Raw genomic sequence first — 20,284 nt, forward strand, 5'->3', positions numbered from 1 at the left:
TGCTTCATGGTCTTACCCCCCTTCCCCTCCTATTATCACCCTCTTACCCCCCCCTCTCTCTAACGTCCCTCTCTCTTCTTCCCCTCTTTCCTTTTCCGTCCGGTCCAACACCAAAGATTTTCAAACATGATTGAAATTAATAAAGTTTGGCCTCAATTACAAAAGGGGTTTATTCAGACATACCTTTGGTTTGTCTGAAGATGAATAACCCCTCTTGTTAAAATAAAATATGTCCAACACAAGAGGCCCTCAGCTCTCATCTGTTTGCCTAGCTGTTGGACAGGACAAGTTAAAAAAAAAAAAATACTGCATCTAGTGTGTGGTGGAAAAATGTGTTCAAGTGCCACACAGAGCCAAAATTTGGCACAGGAAAAAATGTAAATTGTAAGATTGTTAAAGATTTGCACTTTGCTGTTATGTAATGTAAAATAAGAAAATATAAGATTATTTATTCCCCTTTTGTGCTTCTTAGTAACCAAATAAAAAGGAAATTACAGATTTTCTTTTGTCTCTTCTTGTACCATCATCTTGGTTTTCTGTCCTGCCTCTGGCAGAAAATTCATCAGAAACAGTAGACATTCAGATGTTGATCACCACCTTGTGGCAGGACAGAGATAAATGTTTTCCATCCTTGTACAAGACTATCGTTCTGTTTAGTCAGTCTACATGCAGCTGTCTAGCAAACAATTTCATCCAAAGCGACTCCGAACCCTCAACCAACCGATGGGTGGATGTTTGCTCAACCCAGAAGCTGCAGCCGCTCTGCATCCACATCGTCTGAGCAGCTTCCATCTTTTTTGAATCATCGGTAAAAAGTCTTAGGATTAGATTCTATTAAAAATGAAGGGATTAGAGACAAAAAACTACTGACACACAAGCAGCCAGACTGAATTGATGCATTTCAGAATCAAACTTTCCCATTTTCTTGTCTTTTTTCTCTCTCACACGAGCCGTTTTCTATATTCCATTTTCTCTGATGTCTATTTATCTTCTTTTACTGCTACGGTAAACAAATTTCCCACATATGTGATCAATAATGTATTTCTGATTCTGATCGATTTACTATTAAAAGCTTTGATGAATACTTGGGCCAAAAATAGAGTGAGCGCACTGAGGAGGATGAACTATATTAACTATACTTTATTTTTTTATCACAACAAACATTTCTTGATTTTAACCAAAAGTACTTTATTTGGATTTTTTTTATTAAAGCCCACACACAGAAAAAAAAAAACAAGAAAGATATCACATTAAGAATTTATTGCAGGCAAATGATGCTATAAATAATATGTACAAACTATAAAACAACATTTGCTGATTTCAGATCCTTTGTTTGCCGGTGAACAGTCTGAGTCTTGGAGAAGAACGATGAAAGCGCTGCGGAGTCCTAAACCTCGCCTTCAAGTTGGAAGGAGTTAGTTTATTGGAGATGTTGAAGAAGAAAGAAATACTGCTTTTAAAAATATTAACTTTTCAGTTTGGAACTGGTCATTAATTGTAGAAATCAATTAAAATGTTTTACCTAAAGAAGAGATAACAAAAAAAAAGAATTGAAAAGTTTTAACTTTCTACTTCAGAATAAAAATTCAAATATTTGACAAAACATCTCCAACTGCACAACTTTTAGCAGAAATATTTAGCTTTTTGTTCTTGTTGTAAAGGCTAGTGTAATGAATATGGGGAGAACAAAATCTATGAAAATAGCTTTAGAAATATGGTTTGAGCCTGAGTAATGACATGTTTAACTCAACTAGAAAGCCTTTCAGAGGAATAACTGAAATCCACTGCACATCATGTCCTCCATGCTTTCTGATTAGGCCTAATAGTTAGAAACGAAACTCAAAGCAACAAAGAGAAAACTGTCAGGATGGAACAAGAGGAAGCCGTCCAACTGATTGTCCCACTTTCTAATGAACTCTAACTGAAGAAAGTGACAGAAGTGCAACTATAAACATTTCTTTAAGAGTTGTTTCCGGTAAAATAAGAGCCCGTCTGATGCAATGCTTGCTTTTCGACATGCCGAGAAGATGAGTGGGGGGGTTCCAGCCAGCAGCCGGACAGTCTCACAAGCGTTGCTGTCGTTTCCGCTCCGATTCTAAACAGAAACTCTCAAAAGCTTCTTCCATCTCTGGGCCCATCTCATCTTCAAAGTCATCTCTGTGGACACAAAAACCAGGAGATCGTTGCAAACTCTGATGTTTTCCTTCACTGCTTTTGGAATAACACTCTTTAAATGAGTGGGTTGGGATTGCAGACTGAAAGCCTGCAACCCCAAGTTAAGCCCTCATACACAGCCAACTGCTGACTAATCTGAATGTGAGCCCTGTTGCATTGTGGGGTGGCAACACATTTGCCAAGTCCAAAGGCTCACAGGTCGAGCGAGGGCTGTCATGTGACTGTCTGACTTTCACCACGCCATAAAACGGGCATGGTCGAGACTGACGGGAGGAAATCTCAGGTCACGGCCTCCAACAAACCTTCATTAAAAGCCTGAAATTTTCAAATGATGAATTTACTCGGGTCAAACGAATAAATAGGTTTGCTTTAAAAATGAAATATTGATCAATTCTGAGCTCACATTTGTCTCTGTTTGCCAACAAAACCTGAGACGATGGTTTTAATTCAGAAAGGAAAGTAGGATGAACCTGCATGTATTCATCTAAAGTGGGTCTCTGCAAACAGAATAGTGCAGATTTCATTTCCTTTTTTTCCATTTAAAGCTTGGACTTACCCTTCGTTTCCATTCTCCCCATCAAAGTCGTGAAAATAGTCTTGCCTCTCGAGGAGCTCCTGGTATTTTTCTGCATATTCTATGAAGGCAGAGAAAGAGTCAGCAGCAAACTTTACATGCAACCCCAAAACTAAACAGAAACAAACTACAAAAATATGAGAAGGGCCAGGCCAAAGGCATCTTGGGTAAAAAAAAAAAAGAAACATGGCTTTTGTTTTTCTCGCCTACATTTGTAATGTTCAACCTCAAAAGCTAAAAATGTCTCAAGACAATGACGATTAAACCCAAAACAAATACTCCGTTACCCATAATTCCTATCAAAATCTACCTATACCGAGCAGCTGAAATCCAAAATCCCTCCTGATGTTTGGTAAGGGCACATCAGTACCCGACACTTGCACAGACACAGACATTCATGATTTAAAGACACCCTGCAGCTCGATGGCAGAAAGTTTGGTGACAGAGCTTCATCATTCTGACACCCCCAAAAGAAAAAGGTCAGATATAAAAGTCCAGGTCACTACAGGCTTTGAGTAAAAGCTTTTCTTGTTTAATCTTCAATATCTTGGTTTCATAGTGAAATTTGGCAGCCCAAAAAAATGTAACTGATCCAAATAAGAACTGAACCAAACTTTCACTCCATAATAAAATATACGCAGAAACATTAATTTCTTATTTCCCAACCCGTGGATGATAAACTTTGCTAACTGTTGAAAAAAACAGGAACATATAAAGTACAACCACCACCAGTTTAAATCTAACATTATTTATGGTCATCTGTCCATTAAAAACAAAATGGATCACACAACTACATTTAGTTAAAAATCTATGAATCTAGTTTCTTCTGCGTTGAAATGTCAGGTTTCCATTTTGTGTCTCCTGTCTCAGTGGGGACATGTCCACCTGGACTCACCTGGATCTGCGGCTGTGAAAGGCGTCCCATCCTCTGTGTAGAATGTGGGTTCATTCTGAGCAGAAAAACAAAAGGCCGTGTTATAACAGACGTTCACATTCATGAACACAAAGTCAAAAACCAAACTAAGGTGAGTAGGTAGGGTGGGTGAGACACGGACCATGAAATAGTTGGGGTCGTTGTCTGGCGTGGCGTTACTGGCTGCAGCAGCAGCGTGGACACGCCCCCAGTTACTGGATCTAAGCTCTACAAGCTTCAGGAGCATCTCTCTCACATTCCTGAGGAGAAAGAAACTCTTCAAACCGAGAATCCTTTCAACGTGTCATTAAATCAACAGATTCTTTATGAAGCCATTTAAAGTACAAAACAAAACTCTAGTACTTTTTTTCCTGTTAAACCTTTATTTATCCAGGTGGGTTGATTGAGAACAATGTCTAATTTACAACAACGACATGTTCTTTGGAAAAATACGGAACTACGTAAGGAGTTAAAATAATGCTTCAATTTAAATAGACTTTCTGTGACACTTAGATAAAGAACACTGTTTCAACGTAATATAGGGATACACTTATCTAAACGTTTTAATAAAAAAAAAAATACAAAAAAAAGCCTCCTGCTCTACAGACCTGTCACATTTAGCATCAAGAAGAATTGTTTCTATTCTTTGGATCAGTTCTTCCATGTGCGGTTTTCCACTTTCCTTCCAGGCATCATCCAAGACAGAACCGGTCAGCTGTAAATAAAAACACTGATGTTTACTTCATGATGATAAAAATACCTTCACAAAATGCACAAACACAAATGTTAAGACCTTGAGCAGTTTGACAGCACAGATGAGATTTGAATTCACAGGATTGGAGAACAGACTGTGCAGCAGGTCATTGAGGCCAGAGAGCAGGATTTCAGCTCTTCTAGGAGGTCCTTTTGGATTTTTTATCTAGACAAAAAATAAAAAAAACAGAACCTAAATGACAGTAAAAAGGGAACGATTTCACTTTAAAAGGAGTGTTCAAGTGTTTGCAAATCACATAAGGGCAGGATTAGAGAGAAAAAAAGTTGACTAATTGTAGAAAAAAACAATCTTCAGTTAGTAAATGTGATATAGATTCATCAAATCTCCAATTCAATTTTCTTCTATTATTTGTTGTATTTCTATCAAGCAAAACAAAGAAAAACAAAAAGTATTTCTTGTTTATTTGTTATAGAAATGGTTTTGATATGTAAATCTGTTTATTTATAAACAAACAACTGGTTTAAACATGATAAAAGTTTGATCAAATTTGTTGCGTCATAAGTTGTATAGGATTGTTAACCAGTGAATCCACACTGAATCATTTTCTTCCAGAATGCACCGAGTTAACCTCCTTACCTCTAGATTTAAGTAGAGTTCACCCAGAAAAAGCACAAAGGAGTGAAATTTCTTCTGAGTGTCCGGGTCCCCTCGGACAGCTGCATCTCTTTGTTCATATTCTGTCCTGCACCTAAATCAAAACAGTTTGGATTCAATTATATTCTTAGTGAAAAGAGAAAGAGAAAGAAAATTCCCGTGACCCCGAATGGGAACAAAACGGGTTTAGACGATGACTGAATGAATGACAGAAAATCTATTTTAATGGAATCATGATGTCATCGATTTTAAGTTAAGCCTTATAGTTTAGCATTTTCGTTAAAAATTCTAAAATAAAATAAAATTCTCAATTGTATCTGTTGTAGAGGTTGTTTTTAAACTGCTCTTTGAGACGTATGTGACACACACATCTTACCGTTTTAGGAGCAGCTGACGAAAGTTGCCGCTCTGTGGGCTGATCGCCAGGTGATGGGACAAGTAGTTACAGAGCCTGGCTCCAGTATAGGAGAAGTTTGGAATGGCAGTAGACTGAAATAAACAAAATACGCTCAGACAAGACTGCATTGTCCTCGTGATAATGACGTGTGTGAGGTTCGTTTAAAAATTGGAGAGATGGGGAAAAAAAACAAAAAAACAAGACAGATCGAGGCCAGAATGTTTCCCACCTGTGTGTAAACCAGCTCCACCAGATCCTGCAGCAGCTCCTCAGTGGTAACACAGGAGTTGAACACTCCAGTTATGTACTCGATATCTGAGTCAAAGGATCCTGGAGAAGAGCTCAGGTGAGCGAGGAACTCTGTGACCATTTCAGCCAGTGGTGGCTCGCCGTAATAGTCCTCACTGTCGTTAGACAAACTGGGGTCCTACACCAAATTCACAAAAAAAAGGTCAGTTCCTGGCTCTTCCCAACTACAGAAATAATGACCAGCATCAATGTGAGATAAAGTAATCGTATCTGTTTCAATCTAGCCGTACCTCATGAGGGTTCAGTCCAAAGGGGACAAATTCTGGAGCACTAGCAGACAGGTTTGATGACTGGACCAAGAAATTGACATCATAATACTCTCTGGTATTCGCCAAGTTGTTGGCAGTCACATTTTGTTGGGTTTTGCTTTGGTTTTGAGAGTCTAAAAGAATATAGAAATGGAACTTACTCCTTTGCACAAACTAGACATGTCTTCATGCAAAAACACAAGAGAACATTACACAAGATAACATTGGTTACATTATTCTTCTAGTTATTTTTCTCTGTGTTACTTAATTTAAATGCTGTTCACTTTTCAGCTTATTTGTTTTTAAAGATGTCTACATGTTTTGGGGAGGATTTTTACTGTTGGTGTTGCACAAAATCAGGGAAACACCAAATACTTTTTCACGTGATAAGTTATTAGTTTTACTGTTTAATCAATAGGCTTCTTAATAAATTATATATACATATAGAAGAATAGAGAGGAGATTTTCTTATATTCACCACAATTAAATTAATAAAAACTAAAAATGCAAAAACAGTTTAGACTTTTGATCAGGATAATAAGTTGTACCAGAACCCCTGGTACAATAAAAACATATAAAGAGTGCGTGAGTTCACGTCTGATGATCTCCTGTGGTTCTCAATAAAGTTGTTGATTATTCTATCAGTTATTTATTTATCAGCCTAACTACAAAAGTAATCATTTCCCGGACAAATATTGCCTAATAATTTAATGCAGAAAGATGATGTCTAATACACCTACCTAGCATACACAAAAATGTTTAATTCACAAATATCTTAGTAATTCTAGTTAGTAATTTATACGGATGGTCACATTACTGCCACCCACGTCATCTCGATGTTAAGATTTGGACTTTAATTTTTTAGCTACAAGGGTGACACTACTTATTTTTCCTTGATTTAATATTTTAAAACTTAAATATGAGAAAGTCGTAGTAATAAACGATGTACTGTAGCAGTTAGCTAACTGATGACAACTGATTGGATTTGCTTTTTTGACGATTATGTAGCGCTGTTTCACCAAGCGCAAAATTAATGAATTTAAATAAACAAATAAATAAATCCATACGATGTAACGATCATGTGTTCTGGCCTTCAGCGAAACTGCAGAGAGGCGCAGAAACGAATCCGAAAGTTAGCTCCCCCCCAGCTAAGCTAGCTTCTCACCTCCTCCTGCACCGATGCTAATGGTGGTCGCTGCGCTGTTTTCGGCAACAGGCGGTGTGGTTCGGGGCTGTCTTAGCGGCTCCAGTTGGTTCAGAAACATGCTTTTCTTATCATCGTGGCCGAGATTAGCCATGACCCCGGGGTCTGCTGCTGGGTGGCGGCTTCTCCCTGCACCCGGAGCACGGTCAAAATTCTCGTTCATAACTGCTTATCGTGAGATTTGACTCTCAAAACAGCCTTTAAGGTCGATTTAGGTGTAATGTCCATTAACTTTTTTACCCCTAAAGCGTAGCGATAAGCGTTAACCTCTAAATAAAGTATTAGACACACTATCTTCCTTTCATAATGTCCTTTTCTCGGTAAAGATTCTTTATTGCAAAATAACTTTTGGGGGGAGGGAAGACTACTTCCTTTAACAACAAACTTGTTGCCTGAAAAATGACAGCATTTGCCATAAAAGTGAAACAGTCTCCCTCTTGTGGCGTGGAGTGGTACCTCATCTCATTGAAGTCCGTCAGCACTGAAGGGAAAAGACAAAAATTATGTACAGGTGGTTTTCATTATGCAGTGTGACAAAAAACAACCTCCATTTTACATTGTTTTTTAAAGGACATTTTTATCGCATTTTATATCGCATATATATATATGTTTGTTTCCCTTTCGGCTTTTCCCATAATATATATATATATATATATATATATATATATATATATATATATATATATATATATATATATATATATATATATATATATATATATATATATATATATATATATATATATATATATATATATATATATATACATTTTTATTTACATCTCTACTTTAGACAATAAAGACAGAATCTTCATCACTAGTTCGCAGTTTGGAGGTACTGGTATGGACAAACTTTTAAGCCCTTAAGTTTTAAGTTTAGAATTTGTGTCTTACTTGTATTTTAATATTTTCCGTATGTTTTATGTTTATTTTTTATGGTGTCCACATTTAGACCTTGAGTCTTATTAAAAAAAAATCTGTTTTAAGTTTATTTGTTTACTATCATTTGAGATATGGTGGGCGTTTTGATATTTAGATGCATGAAAAAAAGAAAAAAGAAAAACACAATCACTGTTCCAACACTGTAGAATATGGAGTGATATTTTTTGTTAATCCATATTTAATGATATGTCACTGTCTTACTGTATTTGTTCAACACAAGTTGGGGTTTTTCTTATAATGAAGACTACATTTTGAGGGAAAATTAGAAATGGCCTTTCTTTTTCCTCATCCTTTAAATGTCTCCAAACCCTTAAAAGGGAAACACTGAGGACACAAACCCAATAATGCCACTGTCTGCAAAGTTGGCTTTCTATTTGTGGCTTCATGCAGTTTGTTCGTTGGATTATAATTGGTTTTACAGAAATTCATTTAAAATATTTGCCTGAGCACAAATACAATTAGTCAACAGGTATTCAGATGTCTTTTGGATGTGAACAGCTCACTCAGTAGGATGCACATATTGCAGCAGACATCTCAGTATGTGTTTGCATTCGGTGTTTTAGCCTCCAGGGATTTTCCACTCGTTTCCCAAAGCTGGATCAAATTATAACAGAAAATTTCTGTGGCAGGAATTCAAACACACTTCAATAATGTACTAAACCCATCTATGAAAATTCCTTTGTGTAACTTTCACGCCTATGTTCTTGCAGGGTTCAAACGTTTACAAATCCTGGGGATGCAGAGGACAACAAATAGAAATATTGCTTGAGAGCAGGTGTACAGTTTGCCAAAAAGACTGTAGGCTTAAAATAAGCAGTTTGTAGGTTTTGGCTGGATTTGGACTTGTGAGCTTTTTCTGCAAAGTGATGCTGCAAGAGAATGTTATTTATTTTGATTTATGATCTATATAAAATTTTCCTTTGCTGTTTTTTTATTCTATTTTTTATAATTGTTTTCTATGTATTCTTTAAATAAAAATTTACAACAAAAAAATATGAAGAAATAAATATAAAAGATTTAAAAATGTAAAAAATGTGGAGATCCAGCTTTGGTAAGCCTTTCTTAAAATAACAAACCCCTTAAACCTGTGTACTTACCGCTATCCATTGTAAATGTTTTTTTCCGTGGAAATCCACAAAGGTCTCTGTTGAAGCCTTTTTTGGGTTTCTACATGTTTAAATCCAAACTCACCATTTTGTTATTATTCCATGAACATCAATGCACAAACATCTTTCAAAAAGTGCATTGGGTCCTATGAATGTCTAGGATCTAACAGATTTTTCAGTAGTCTCACAAAAGAGTTGACCAGAAGGCTCTAGTTTTTCGTAAACTTTCAGATCAGATGACGGACGTAGCAGTCTGGGGGCCCCAGGCGAATAATAATATGCAGGTATTGCATTATTATTATTATTATTATGTTAATCCTTACCTATAGGGTCCGAACTCAAGTACGTAACTTCCTTACTGGTCCACTTTTAGAAAACGCAGAGTAATCCAAATCTTTTGATAACAATTGAAAAACTGAAATTACATTTAAATGTCATAGAAAATGTATTTTATATTACATATATTATTATAAATTGGTAGAAAACATTATGCTTATTTAATACACTAATTCATTAATCCCTCACTTCCTAGAAGGAACAAATACAGATTTTCAGCTTTTCTTTCATTTGTCAGAGGACAAAAGAAGCAGAGTTTTTGTTCATTTTGTTCTTGTTTTTCCTATTTTATTTGTCTTCCAGTACTTTGAAAGTTTGGCAAAAAATGTTTTGCTTTCTCTTTGCCTTTTCTTATTTTCACGGCCCCTCGGATCACAACGTTTCATTTGCCGCTTTTTGAAAATACCTTTGAATCATCATTTAAATCTCTGCTGGTGTTGCCAGATAGAGTCGTGGTTTTCCAGCCCAAAAGTCATCTAAAGACCACCAGAGCCAGCAAAAAACCTAACCAAAATTTCAACAGTGGTATAAATCAGTTAGCAGGAATTAATCATCCGTTATTTTTTACTTCCTGATTTGATTGAAAGTCCAACTTTAACAAATTTTTAATGACATCACATCCACTATTTTTGCAGTCAGATAAAAGCATGAAATATGTGGACTCTTTTTGAACTTTACTAACAACCACTGTTGTTTTGCTCAAATATTAAAAACAATAAAAAATGAAAAACACAAAAGATTGGGGGTGTTTTTTCATGACAGAGTTAATAATAATTGATGTCAAATTTATTTTAGACATTTTTATTAAGTGTTCATCTCGGGTAAGGGGACAGTTTGGGCCCCAGGTTACCTTTGCCTAATGATAAGTCCACCCCTAGAACTACTTTGCATTTGTGGAAAGGCCACGTTTTCTTATTCCTGAAGTAATTTAACCGTGTCCCTGTAATCTGCTCATTTTAACACACTTTCCCAAGAAGACACAAAATATTCACAAGTAGAGTTTTTTTTTAAACTTTTTTTTAAAACCCATGTAACTTTACACGTCCTTTCACAGTAATGATGAGCCGGAGTTGAAAGTGTTGTCATCCAAAAAAATATCATGTTGTCATTTTTTGTGTTGCATTTTAGCTTTTAAATCAACATGCACACATAATCTTTCAGATTTTTAATAAACGTGGTAATAATAATAATAATAATAACAATAATAATAATTTTTCCATTTTCTGTGATGAGTTCAAACGCAAATAGGGAAATAATAAAACAATGCAGCATGTTGCTTCATATGAGGGACAGAGTTATGTTTTTCTTCAATTTTAACCTACAATCAGGTAACTTGAAACAAATGTCAAAAATGTTCAACTTTAGTTGCTTTAAGTCTTTATTTGAAGGCGGTGTGGGATTTCCCATTGGCTTCATATTATTGTCTTTGTTCATATAAACAAATGTTTAAAGAAAAGGAAATACAATTGATTCCTACTTTTTGCTTTTAATTCCTTTAGACACAAGTTGGCCATGTATGAACTTCAGAGTGAAGATCACGTTCATGACACTGCCTGACCAGAGAAGGATGCTCTAAAGGACAGGATAAGAGAAGACGAGGCCCGGAAGCCTGTGGTGTTACTGTTTCCCCCACTGTCTTTTGATCTGCCATAAGGACAGCTGTCATTGATTAGTGCGTTTGCAAATGATTAGTGAGGGAAGTGGGTGGTCAGGAGCAGGTCACGTCTCTTTCTCCCTCATTCGCTGTTTATTCCTCCGCTTTTACACAACTGCTCCTCCGAGGCTCAGAACGATCCGGATTTTGCTGGAGATCAACATGCCAAAGCAGTTTCCAGTAGAGCAGTAAAGCAGGTGCTTTATTGCAGCAGCTATCTTTAGCAGGAAATCAGGCCAACGATTAGGGAATGTTGGAGCTCTCGTGGGGACGGAATGGTTTTAGGAAAAGATGTCGACATCCCCAGGTCATACTAGGGAAATTGACTCCCTCCTATTTTTCTGTGGTTCTCTCCCTGTTTGTTTGGGTACCAATCATTAGTGCAATGGCTCCCACATGGAATATCTGGCTGGGCATTAATGGGTAGCTGTTTTTGTCCTTCCATGCCTCACACAGTCAGATAAGAACACACCTACCATGACCTGGACTTCTCAGGACACACGCAACAGCTTTTTTCCTGCATTTCTCTTGGTGTTTGGCGTGTAAAGAAGAAAAAAAGGTGTCACATTTTGCAGAAGAAATGGTTGTTTTTTATTTTCACATGACAGATATCCTATAAAAAGTAGAATGCTAAGGAATGCTGGTGTGCTTTCAAATTAAATATCTCACAAAATAAATAAATCATTGCAATTCAGTCAAAGCAGAAAGGTTAGGTTGTCAAACACGTTGTTTAAATGCGCCCTCTAATATTTGACGCTATCGTGATAATCTGAGTGATCATTTCATTAGGCCAGCTCTTGTTTCTCACTTCGGTTTTGTCTCCATGGAGAATTTGGATTATAAATAACACATTAAGATCCTTGTTTGCTAGAATGGAATTTCTGCTTTTATCCGAATCACACCAACTGTTTGGCACAGTAAAAAAAACAGGTATGCTTTGCGGATGATGCCATTCAAAACACATAAATCCTTCTGTCTTCTAAAGAGATGTCTGCTAAAGTCAGGAGACAACGGGATTGTGTGACAGTGTAAGTTAGTGCCCCTTGTTTCTGAATATAAAATTTCTCGATGCAGATCCTTCTTCTCCAGAGCTGCTCAGTATTGAAAATCTTTCAGTCCAGTGCTGTAAATAACCAAACCCACTCCAGGCGGGCTCTCAAAGTTCACACCATAATTGGGAGGAAGTGGGTGGACACGTTCTTCCTGCGTGTTTTTCTGCCCCTCATCGGCTTCCCGTGGACGTTTAGACCCACGAACATCCGCTTCTTGAACTTCCACGCGGCTGATGCATACGTGTTGTAGCCATTCTCCTCGATTCGCTCCTTTAGCTTGCATTCAATGCCAAACTCCTTCTGTGGAAGACAGCAGAGATCGTATTTCAGCATAAAAAAAAGGCAAAACAAAAAAAGGTCAACCTTTTGTGCAAAGCCATCTCCTCATCTAGTTTTGTGCAAAAAGTGAGCACATCGCTGCAGCACAGCTCTCACATAAGCCCACATGTGTTTCTAGTAACTGGTTGAGGTTCAGGTGATCTAGCAGCCAGAGAGGTAAAGATAAAGTTGTAGTAGATAAAGGCAGACAAATCTAACACTATCTCTTTCTCTAGAGGATCCAGTTTGACCTTTGACTTGAATACTAACCGCTCCGTACAGCTCTCCCGTCCTGCTGATAGCCAGATAGTAGTTGCTGTTCAGCCCTTTGATGGCCACTACTCCCACATTCACTGATGTAATTTCCAGAATACCTATGATTTAACAAGAGAAGGGTTTAAATTAGCAAGTGCCATTATTCAAAATGAAATGCTGAGCATGAACGATAACATACCCACATGCAGGGTTTTCCCCCCCAGACATCTGGAAAAGCATCATGACCAGAAACATATTGGATTCAAGTTAAAGGACGTTTACTGGTGGGAGCGCGTGGGTCCTCCACGTGAGGTTACAATTACTTTGGGGCACGTTTGTCATTTTTGTAATATTATAAAGTGGCTGTGCAGCCTACACCTGTGTAACAGAATCCAGCTGGACATGTCATTTTGTCAGAAAATTGAAAGGTGGATTCCACTGAGATTCTCAGAGTGTTTATATTCTGTTTGGTATCTAGGTTTCTTAGTCCCTTTCCAAATAATCCAAGCTTCTCATACTCCATCAGAGAGGTTAATTTATACCTGTGTTAACAAGCTTGTGTTTTTCCTGAAGACAGCTGGGGTTATTTGTGTGGTCTCAGCATCAGAGGTCACAGAGAAATAACTTCCCAATGTGTCCTTTGACCACAGAAGCTACTTGTCTTGTTGTGTGTGTGTGTGTGTGTTTTTGTTTCTACTGTGTGTTAGGAATTGAACCTTACTGGTTCCTATGAGATGTTTGATGTCATGCCGCCCTCCCCGACTTCCTTTCCCGACTTCCTGTGAGCTGTAGTTATTTTATCCAGATAAGCACACATGTGTATATCCATGCGCACACTCCGGTGTGGGGGTGTGAACTCCAGAGAGTCAACGACATGCTTTGATCACTCCTGCGGCCCCAACTGTGTCTGATGACTGTTTGTGTGGCACCACGGTCAGTCCTCCAGAGGCGTGGGGGGGGGTGACCGGGGTTGCAGTCTTGGGAATGAGTGGACAGTGCAGATGTGCACCACAGAAAGAACAATTCCTTTTTCCATGCTGCAGCTTCTGTCCCCATCCATGAGCTTTTGACTGTATCAGTTTCTAGTTCAAACAGTGGCACCTCGGGGCAGCGAGGTCTGAAGCTACACGGTGGCTGAGGGGACTGTGACACAACGGCCATTGAAGATCTCAGAGGGGCAGCTTTCTGTAAGGGATCAGATGTCCGGTATGGAGTGAGGATGTAAGACAATCTATGGCGGTCTGTGGCTGCTCTGTAAACATGGGAGGGATGAAAGGACGGAGAACAGAGGGGGACAGAAGAGCCATGACAGTGAGACCGGGGGTGGAGTGCGGATTAGAAAGGCTATAATGATCACTGATCAAAGTCAGACACCGGAGGCAGGGGCGAGACAGGTTGTATATACACACTAGCGCACGCACCGGTGCATGTGCACGCACACACACTGTAAGCAGGTGAATGTGCACTTGCACACTTGTTGCAAATTCAACCTGGCTGTGAGAATGCGTAAGTTCCACTCACTGGTTTCTACTGAATGGTGCCTTTTTGCACCAAAGCTCAAATGTATATTGCAGATAAGAAAATTTAAAAGGCAGCTTTTTTTTCTTTTTCTTTTTTTTGCAATGTAACCTCACAGGTTTTTGGGCGTAGATTCTACTACAAAAAGGTTGCACGTGTAAGACAGCCAGGTACAGCTGTTAACATGAAGAGACAGGGTTTTTTTTCTTTTGCAAGCTGTGTGCTTTTTCCTAACGTGTGGCCTTATTTGTCAGGCTCTGTTTGGAGTTACACCAGTTAATGGTGTGTTTGTTGCAGAACGGACAGACCTGATGCCAGTGAGGATTAAAGGTGGTTTTTCCACAGTAGTATGCCAAAAAGCATGTGTTTAGCAGCTTGTGGCATTATTCCTTCTCACTTGCAGTTTGCCTGCGGTCTGTGCAGATAAGCGCAGATAAGTGAGAATTTAAGATTTGATTGTTACCATCCCTGTGCAGCAAAATGGGGTGGAATGAGGCATAAATCAGGATACAGTTTTGTGCCCCTTGATAAGGACCACACTGAGTGTATTTACAGAAAAAGGAGATGCAGACAGAAAAGCTATACATCTCCTTCTTCGGACCTCCAGAAGAGCGCCATCTGTGTTTTTTCTCCACACCCCCCCCCATGCAAAAGCTACAGCTGTGATTAAAAAAGACAAATGTGAGCAGAGATATGCACTTGCAAACTCACTTTTGAGCCGTGTCCAGAGGACACACAACAGTCTGGACAGGCTCTCACACCATCATGGCTAATGAGCGCAACTCTTTTACCGTTAATCCATTGTCAGAGTCTCACTTGGCAATATATTACTCTCGTCACCCGGAGCTGTTAGTTGTCTGAAAACTTGAAAGAAGTCAGCTGTGAATCATAGACGGTTTAATTAGACTCTCTGGTTGTGCAGATAGCTACTTAGCTGACTTTAAGATTGTCTCCCTCCTCTTTTTCTCCGCCTCTCCGTAACCTCAGCACAGGCCCCTGGCTGGCTCTGAAAGCCATGTGGGACAGTTTTACACTGGCATCCCCATAAATCTGCGGGAGGCTGGATACTTGCTCTGTAACACAGAGCGAGCCGGGTCCTTGCAGGGCAGCATTCAGCACCCCACACCCAAGTCCTCCAGCTCCTTTGCAGTGTGCATGCTTTCATTCAAAATAACTTTCTAAACTACTCAAGTCTTGTCTTAAATGAGTCGGTCAAAGCCACATTTTCCATTAGGTTTTGAAAAAGAAAAAAGAAAAGCACAAGATTTTGTCTCTTCAAGGAAACATCAGGGGCCTACAAAGATGTCAGTTGTGGGATCATGTCTGGCCCCAGGGGCCTGAGCAAAGACTGAAGCTGCTGTTGTGTAGTATCTTTTACCAGATGAACCTGATATGATGGCCTATAATCCACACACAATGTCCCCAGACCCCCTTAGGACACAGCTTTTTGATGGCACCACCATTCATACCGACGGTGCTCCGCTTTGATGTGACCATAAAGATTTTCAGCAATGCCATTCATGAATCTGTATGGTCTGAGAATCCCTCTTTCAGAGGGAAACATCCTTTTTTTTTATGTGAATTTGAGAATCACTAAAAGGAAGGAGTTGAAAAGATAAAGAAGTTGCATGCACTTCAGATTTAAACGTCCCTCTGCTGCTTTGATTTAACAACTCAGAATAAGGAGCGAGGTCATCTTTTTGCAATACGGTCGTAAAAATAAAACAGCTTCTGACATGACCTATTCAAAACATCTCTGCTGCCATTCCGCCTCCTTTGGCTTTTACCCTAAAGTATATTGGATTAAATTTGTGGTTTGGCTCTCCCCGGAGGAGCATTAAAGCTCTAGCATGCATTTACAATGGAATAGGCTATGAGTGCCTATGGCACCACTGAAAAGCGCAGGAGAGATGAAAACGTTACGATTTGCCACAATTTGTTGGCCACAGACCCACATCAGTGTGTAAGGAAATTGGTGCAAGTTGTTCATTGGGAAAAGTGGGGCACAAGTGGGAATTCTTCTCACTGACAGATGCACTGAAACAAACAACGTGTAATCACTTTAAAGACACATTTTTGTGATTGAACGTGTCAAACAAACGTCTGACGGCTTGCCGTTTGCTTTAGAAAAGGTCAGTCTGGGTGGGAGCTTAAGCTGGGAACAGAGACAGAGGAGCAGAAAGGGACTAAAAGCATCAATGAAACTGACATTCATACCCCCCCCCACCACCACCACCACCACCTCAGCTCCTCTGTGGCTGTTATCAATGCTGTTTACCCAGGGCTGTGAAGACCGCCTGATAATGGTCTAGTTATCTGCTTCTGCTCCCTTTTAAACCATCTGAGGGCTACCATCATTGTGCTGAGTGTTTGGACAGGAGAGATATCAGTGAGATGTCTGGTTTAAAACAAAAAGACAACTCAAATTGGGAATGCTTCTTGCAAACAACTTAGCATGGGCATGCATTTTTTATTTTCAATTAGGCACTCAAATAACTTCATTCACTTGATGATGGCTTTTCTGATCTAAGGAAATTTTCAGGGGGAGGATCTGATTTATTTAAAATGGAAAATGGAAATTTTTTTTTTAGGGAGGATGTTAAATTCAAAAAATTAACAGGTGTGTGACAAAGAAATGGCCAAAAAGGGCAGAAAAGGTTTTGATTTTTCATTTTAAAACTGAACTTCCTGCCGTTTAAGACTTGACAGACTCCAAGATCTGAGTCTGGGAGAGCCTTGAGTTGTCAGTGTTAATTTGAGAGCCTGAACAGATGCTCTTCAGGTATAAATTCTCTCATTTTCGTTTACTTTTTTGTCATGAATGTGTTTGGAGTTACTCACTAAGAGGGTCATCCTTGCTTTTGGTTCCATTGACTTTCCCATTCATGTCGATCCTCAGGAAGAACTTGTGGAAAGAAAACAGCTTTCTCCTCCGTATGTCCCCTTCAAGATGATTGTAGCTGCGAACATGCCTTCCCTGTGGCCCCCCAGTCCGACCCAAGGGCCTCCTAGTGGCCCTCGGTTCAGAGATCAGCTCAAACTCTGAAATGTTCAGGGGAACCCCGGCGGTTTGTGGGTTGTAGAGTTTCAGTCTGTCTCTGCGAAGTTGGTGGCAGGAAGCCTCAGGTAAGGACTGGGTGAAAACCAGCAGGGTAACCAGGACGGGAAAAGACAGGGGGGACCGCAGAGTCGATGACCTCAGTCGTGTGCTGGCCTCGGAGCCAGAGGGAGCTCGTAAACCGGCCCCGGAGCAGAACGAGGCAAAGGCAGCCTTACTCCCTCCAGCTGCCCATCTGATCATGGTAGTGTGCTGTGAGGAAGACTAGAGGCAGTCTCTGAGCCAGGGACATGCTGCTGGGGGTGAGGATAGACTGGGAGGGCAGGGAGGAGAACCCTCCAGAGTCCAGATTGAGGGCAGTGGTCCCCCTGCAGACTCCAAAGGACTCAGTTCCCGCATGAAATTCTGAAATTTTCTGCAAATTATTTTCAATTTTGAAGTTAAAGAGACTTGAGGTACTTGAATTATTTAAAGAATGACTTAGCGCACATTTCACTAACAAACTGGTCCTTGTGCCATTTCTGTTCCTTACTAGATTTTTTGTATTATTGTGATTCTCAGCTGCTCCAGAGGGACTTCCACTTTCTCTGACAAGTCAAAGAAAAAAAATGAAGTCAACAAAAAATTTCTCCTAATATCCAAGTTTAAAAAAAAACAACAACAAATATTTAGTTCCAGTGTAAGAAAAAACGTTTGAGTCCAGATGTGCACAGAAGCATTTTCAGATGCTACTATAACAAACGCAGGATTCAAGGCTTGAATTGGAGCGCCGGTGATTCCTCATCTCTCCTCTTCGGCTCCTTCGTCCTTCTCGTCCTGGTTTTAGTGCAGACGTCCTCCAGAATGCCTCACCTGCAGAGTGCTCGCACAAAACGACAGTGTTGTGTGTGCCTGTGAGGCGCTGCTAACAGTTACTTGATCCCTCCCTCCTTTACTCAACTTCCCTCCTCACATATGGGAGCAAGTAGTGCTCTGTGTGCGTGGGGTTGGGGGGGGGGGGGGGGGGTGCGCCCCTGAACGCAAGCAAATATAACTTATGAGCAGGACTGAGTGATAACAAAGTTTAATTTGTGGATGCTGCAGAGCAGGAGGGAGCACTATGATTATAGGGCGTCTGTTCTTACAAATGAAAAAGTGGTAACTTCATCGGATCAGTCATTTATTTATTTTGCATTTGTAGTTTTCTAAAAAGTATCAGGCACTGACTTTTGCTTGGGCTGTGCATCCTTGTGTGTGTGTGTGTGGTTGAGTGTGAAGTAGATAAGTATTGCAAATTGAAATGGACTCATTAGGATGTGATTATTCTGACAAGTGGCCACAGTATTCTATTTCCTCTGATAAAAATCATATTAAGTTACCATTGCCGGTTCAAGTCAGGATGCCGCCTTATCACCTCCATCTCGTTAAGGCCTCTCTTTTTTCCTCGCAGGCCTTTATCGTTGTGTGTTATCTCCTGCAATGCAGTAATGCAATGAAGCTCAGTTTACCTCATCAGACCTCTGCCTTCGCGGTGACTCAGGTGTCTGAGTGGAAATAAGCCAATTCAGGTCTTTTTGGAATGGTATTCTCAGAAAGGTATTCGAGCAGAGCATGTGAAAAACACGTCTCGCCATTTTTTCAAGGGGATAACAGCAAAAATGAACACTATGATGCCAGTACAAAACACACAACTAGCTGCTTGCAGGCTTATCTGCTTCTCCTGATCCTTGTTTCTTTAATGTCAGCATCAGGCCTGCTCTCTGCAACGTCTTATTTTTTAGTGCTTGCTTTAATGTCTGTCAGTGCTCTCCAAAGCAGACGCCTGCTCTTAAGTCTCGCTTTATCCTCAGATGGAAACAAAACAATCTTATCAGCAGCGTCCCTTCCCGCTGATAACCTGAACCTGTGGAGAGGACAGAGAGCTGCGGGAATAACTGGTTTTGATGAGTACGTATTTAAAAGTGGTTTTATTCTGTAAAGCAGCAAATAGTCCAATAAAAATGCAAAAATATTTTTTATTGTCAATCTTTAGTTCAAGTTAGACTTGGTTTTACATTCGATCACTTAATTCGCTTCATTTCAAGATTGTTTTGATGAAATTTAACTTTAACAAAAAAAAACTGTGTCCAATTTTTCCGATTCAACTGAAATATTTTTTCAGTCGTGCAATAACAATAAGTTAGCTGATGCATTTGTAAAAAAAAAATTCCCCTCAAGATCAATAAAGTTGTTTGAATTTGAATGTTTCCTTTATACATATAATGAAACTGAAAAACACTGGATTTTAATCATTTTAACTGATACCTATATATTTTTTAAGACGTTTCTCTTATTTGTGACTTATTGATGTTTTCTTCTTCATCTTGATGTCCATCTTTGCTGTTTTACAACCCCAATTTTTTTTTTAGATATATTGTTGCAGGTGCGTTGATTTATTTACTGTAGTTGTGCAGTCAAAGACGAAATACATTAGGAAGACTTCACAACACAAATCTTTACATTGGCTGATGCAGATATCAACTTTTTTCATGCAATACTTTGCTCATTTGTTGAGCATACCTAGAAAAAATGTTGTTATAAATCTACTCTAGTGAAAGGAATAAAGCAGTCAACCAAGCAGTTACCGTTTAGAGTACAGATTATTGAAAAAGTTACTGAAGTAAATGTAACTGAGCAAATTTGACTCATTACTATCCACCTCTGTACATAATGCAGTATGTTCAAGCGTTAGTCTGTGAAACAAAACACAGAAGGGCACAACTGTAGATTTATTCAGTGACTTTTTATTGCAGCATTCTGCAAAAGCAGTTGTAAGAAAAAACGTAAAGAACTCCAAACACTGCATCTTCAGGACTTTTGAGCTCCCTTTGCTTTAAC

The 20,284-nt window shown here is 39.2% G+C and overlaps 2 protein-coding genes across 2 annotated transcripts; both read right to left on the reverse strand.

Moving 5' to 3' along the window:
- Positions 1 to 1,243: 1,243 nt before the first annotated feature.
- Positions 1,244 to 7,566, reverse strand: paip1 (poly(A) binding protein interacting protein 1). Its single transcript, XM_004072153.4, has 11 exons — positions 7,151 to 7,566; positions 5,968 to 6,119; positions 5,658 to 5,855; positions 5,408 to 5,520; positions 5,014 to 5,125; positions 4,456 to 4,581; positions 4,271 to 4,377; positions 3,805 to 3,922; positions 3,645 to 3,699; positions 2,732 to 2,810; positions 1,244 to 2,157 (listed from the first exon to the last, which is right to left on the reverse strand). Exons 1-11 carry the CDS (start codon positions 7,350 to 7,352, stop codon positions 2,064 to 2,066), a joined length of 1,356 nt encoding a protein of 451 aa, XP_004072201.1. The 5' UTR covers positions 7,353 to 7,566; the 3' UTR covers positions 1,244 to 2,063.
- Positions 7,567 to 11,794: 4,228 nt separating this feature from the next.
- fgf10 (fibroblast growth factor 10) lies at positions 11,795 to 18,350 on the reverse strand. The gene is made up of 3 exons (XM_004072263.4): positions 17,212 to 18,350; positions 12,868 to 12,971; positions 11,795 to 12,579 (listed from the first exon to the last, which is right to left on the reverse strand). The coding sequence occupies exons 1-3, from the start codon at positions 17,669 to 17,671 to the stop codon at positions 12,391 to 12,393; spliced, it is 753 nt and encodes a 250-aa protein (XP_004072311.1). The 5' UTR covers positions 17,672 to 18,350; the 3' UTR covers positions 11,795 to 12,390.
- Positions 18,351 to 20,284: the final 1,934 nt, after the last annotated feature.

The sequence above is a fragment of the Oryzias latipes genome, chromosome 9, assembly GCF_002234675.1.
Source record: "Oryzias latipes chromosome 9, ASM223467v1".
Classification (NCBI taxonomy): Eukaryota; Metazoa; Chordata; class Actinopteri; order Beloniformes; family Adrianichthyidae; genus Oryzias; species Oryzias latipes.

What these genes read in the sequence shown, in the direction of transcription:
- paip1 (XM_004072153.4), bottom strand. Translation starts at nt 7,352, where the DNA reads ATGAACGAGAATTTTGACCGTGCTCCGGGTGCAGGGAGAAGCCGCCAC. An exon ending in TAGCATCGGTGCAGGAGGAG is followed by an intron (nt 6,120 to 7,150) that starts GTGAGAAGCTAG and finishes ATATTCTTTTAG; the next exon opens with ACTCTCAAAACCAAAGCAAA. An exon ending in TGGAGCTGGTTTACACACAG is followed by an intron (nt 5,521 to 5,657) that starts GTGGGAAACATT and finishes TGTTTATTTCAG; the next exon opens with TCTACTGCCATTCCAAACTT.
- fgf10 (XM_004072263.4), bottom strand. Translation starts at nt 17,671, where the DNA reads ATGATCAGATGGGCAGCTGGAGGGAGTAAGGCTGCCTTTGCCTCGTTC. An exon ending in AAGCAAGGATGACCCTCTTA is followed by an intron (nt 12,972 to 17,211) that starts GTGAGTAACTCC and finishes GTTAAATCATAG; the next exon opens with GTATTCTGGAAATTACATCA. An exon ending in CGGGAGAGCTGTACGGAGCG is followed by an intron (nt 12,580 to 12,867) that starts GTTAGTATTCAA and finishes TGTCTTCCACAG; the next exon opens with AAGGAGTTTGGCATTGAATG.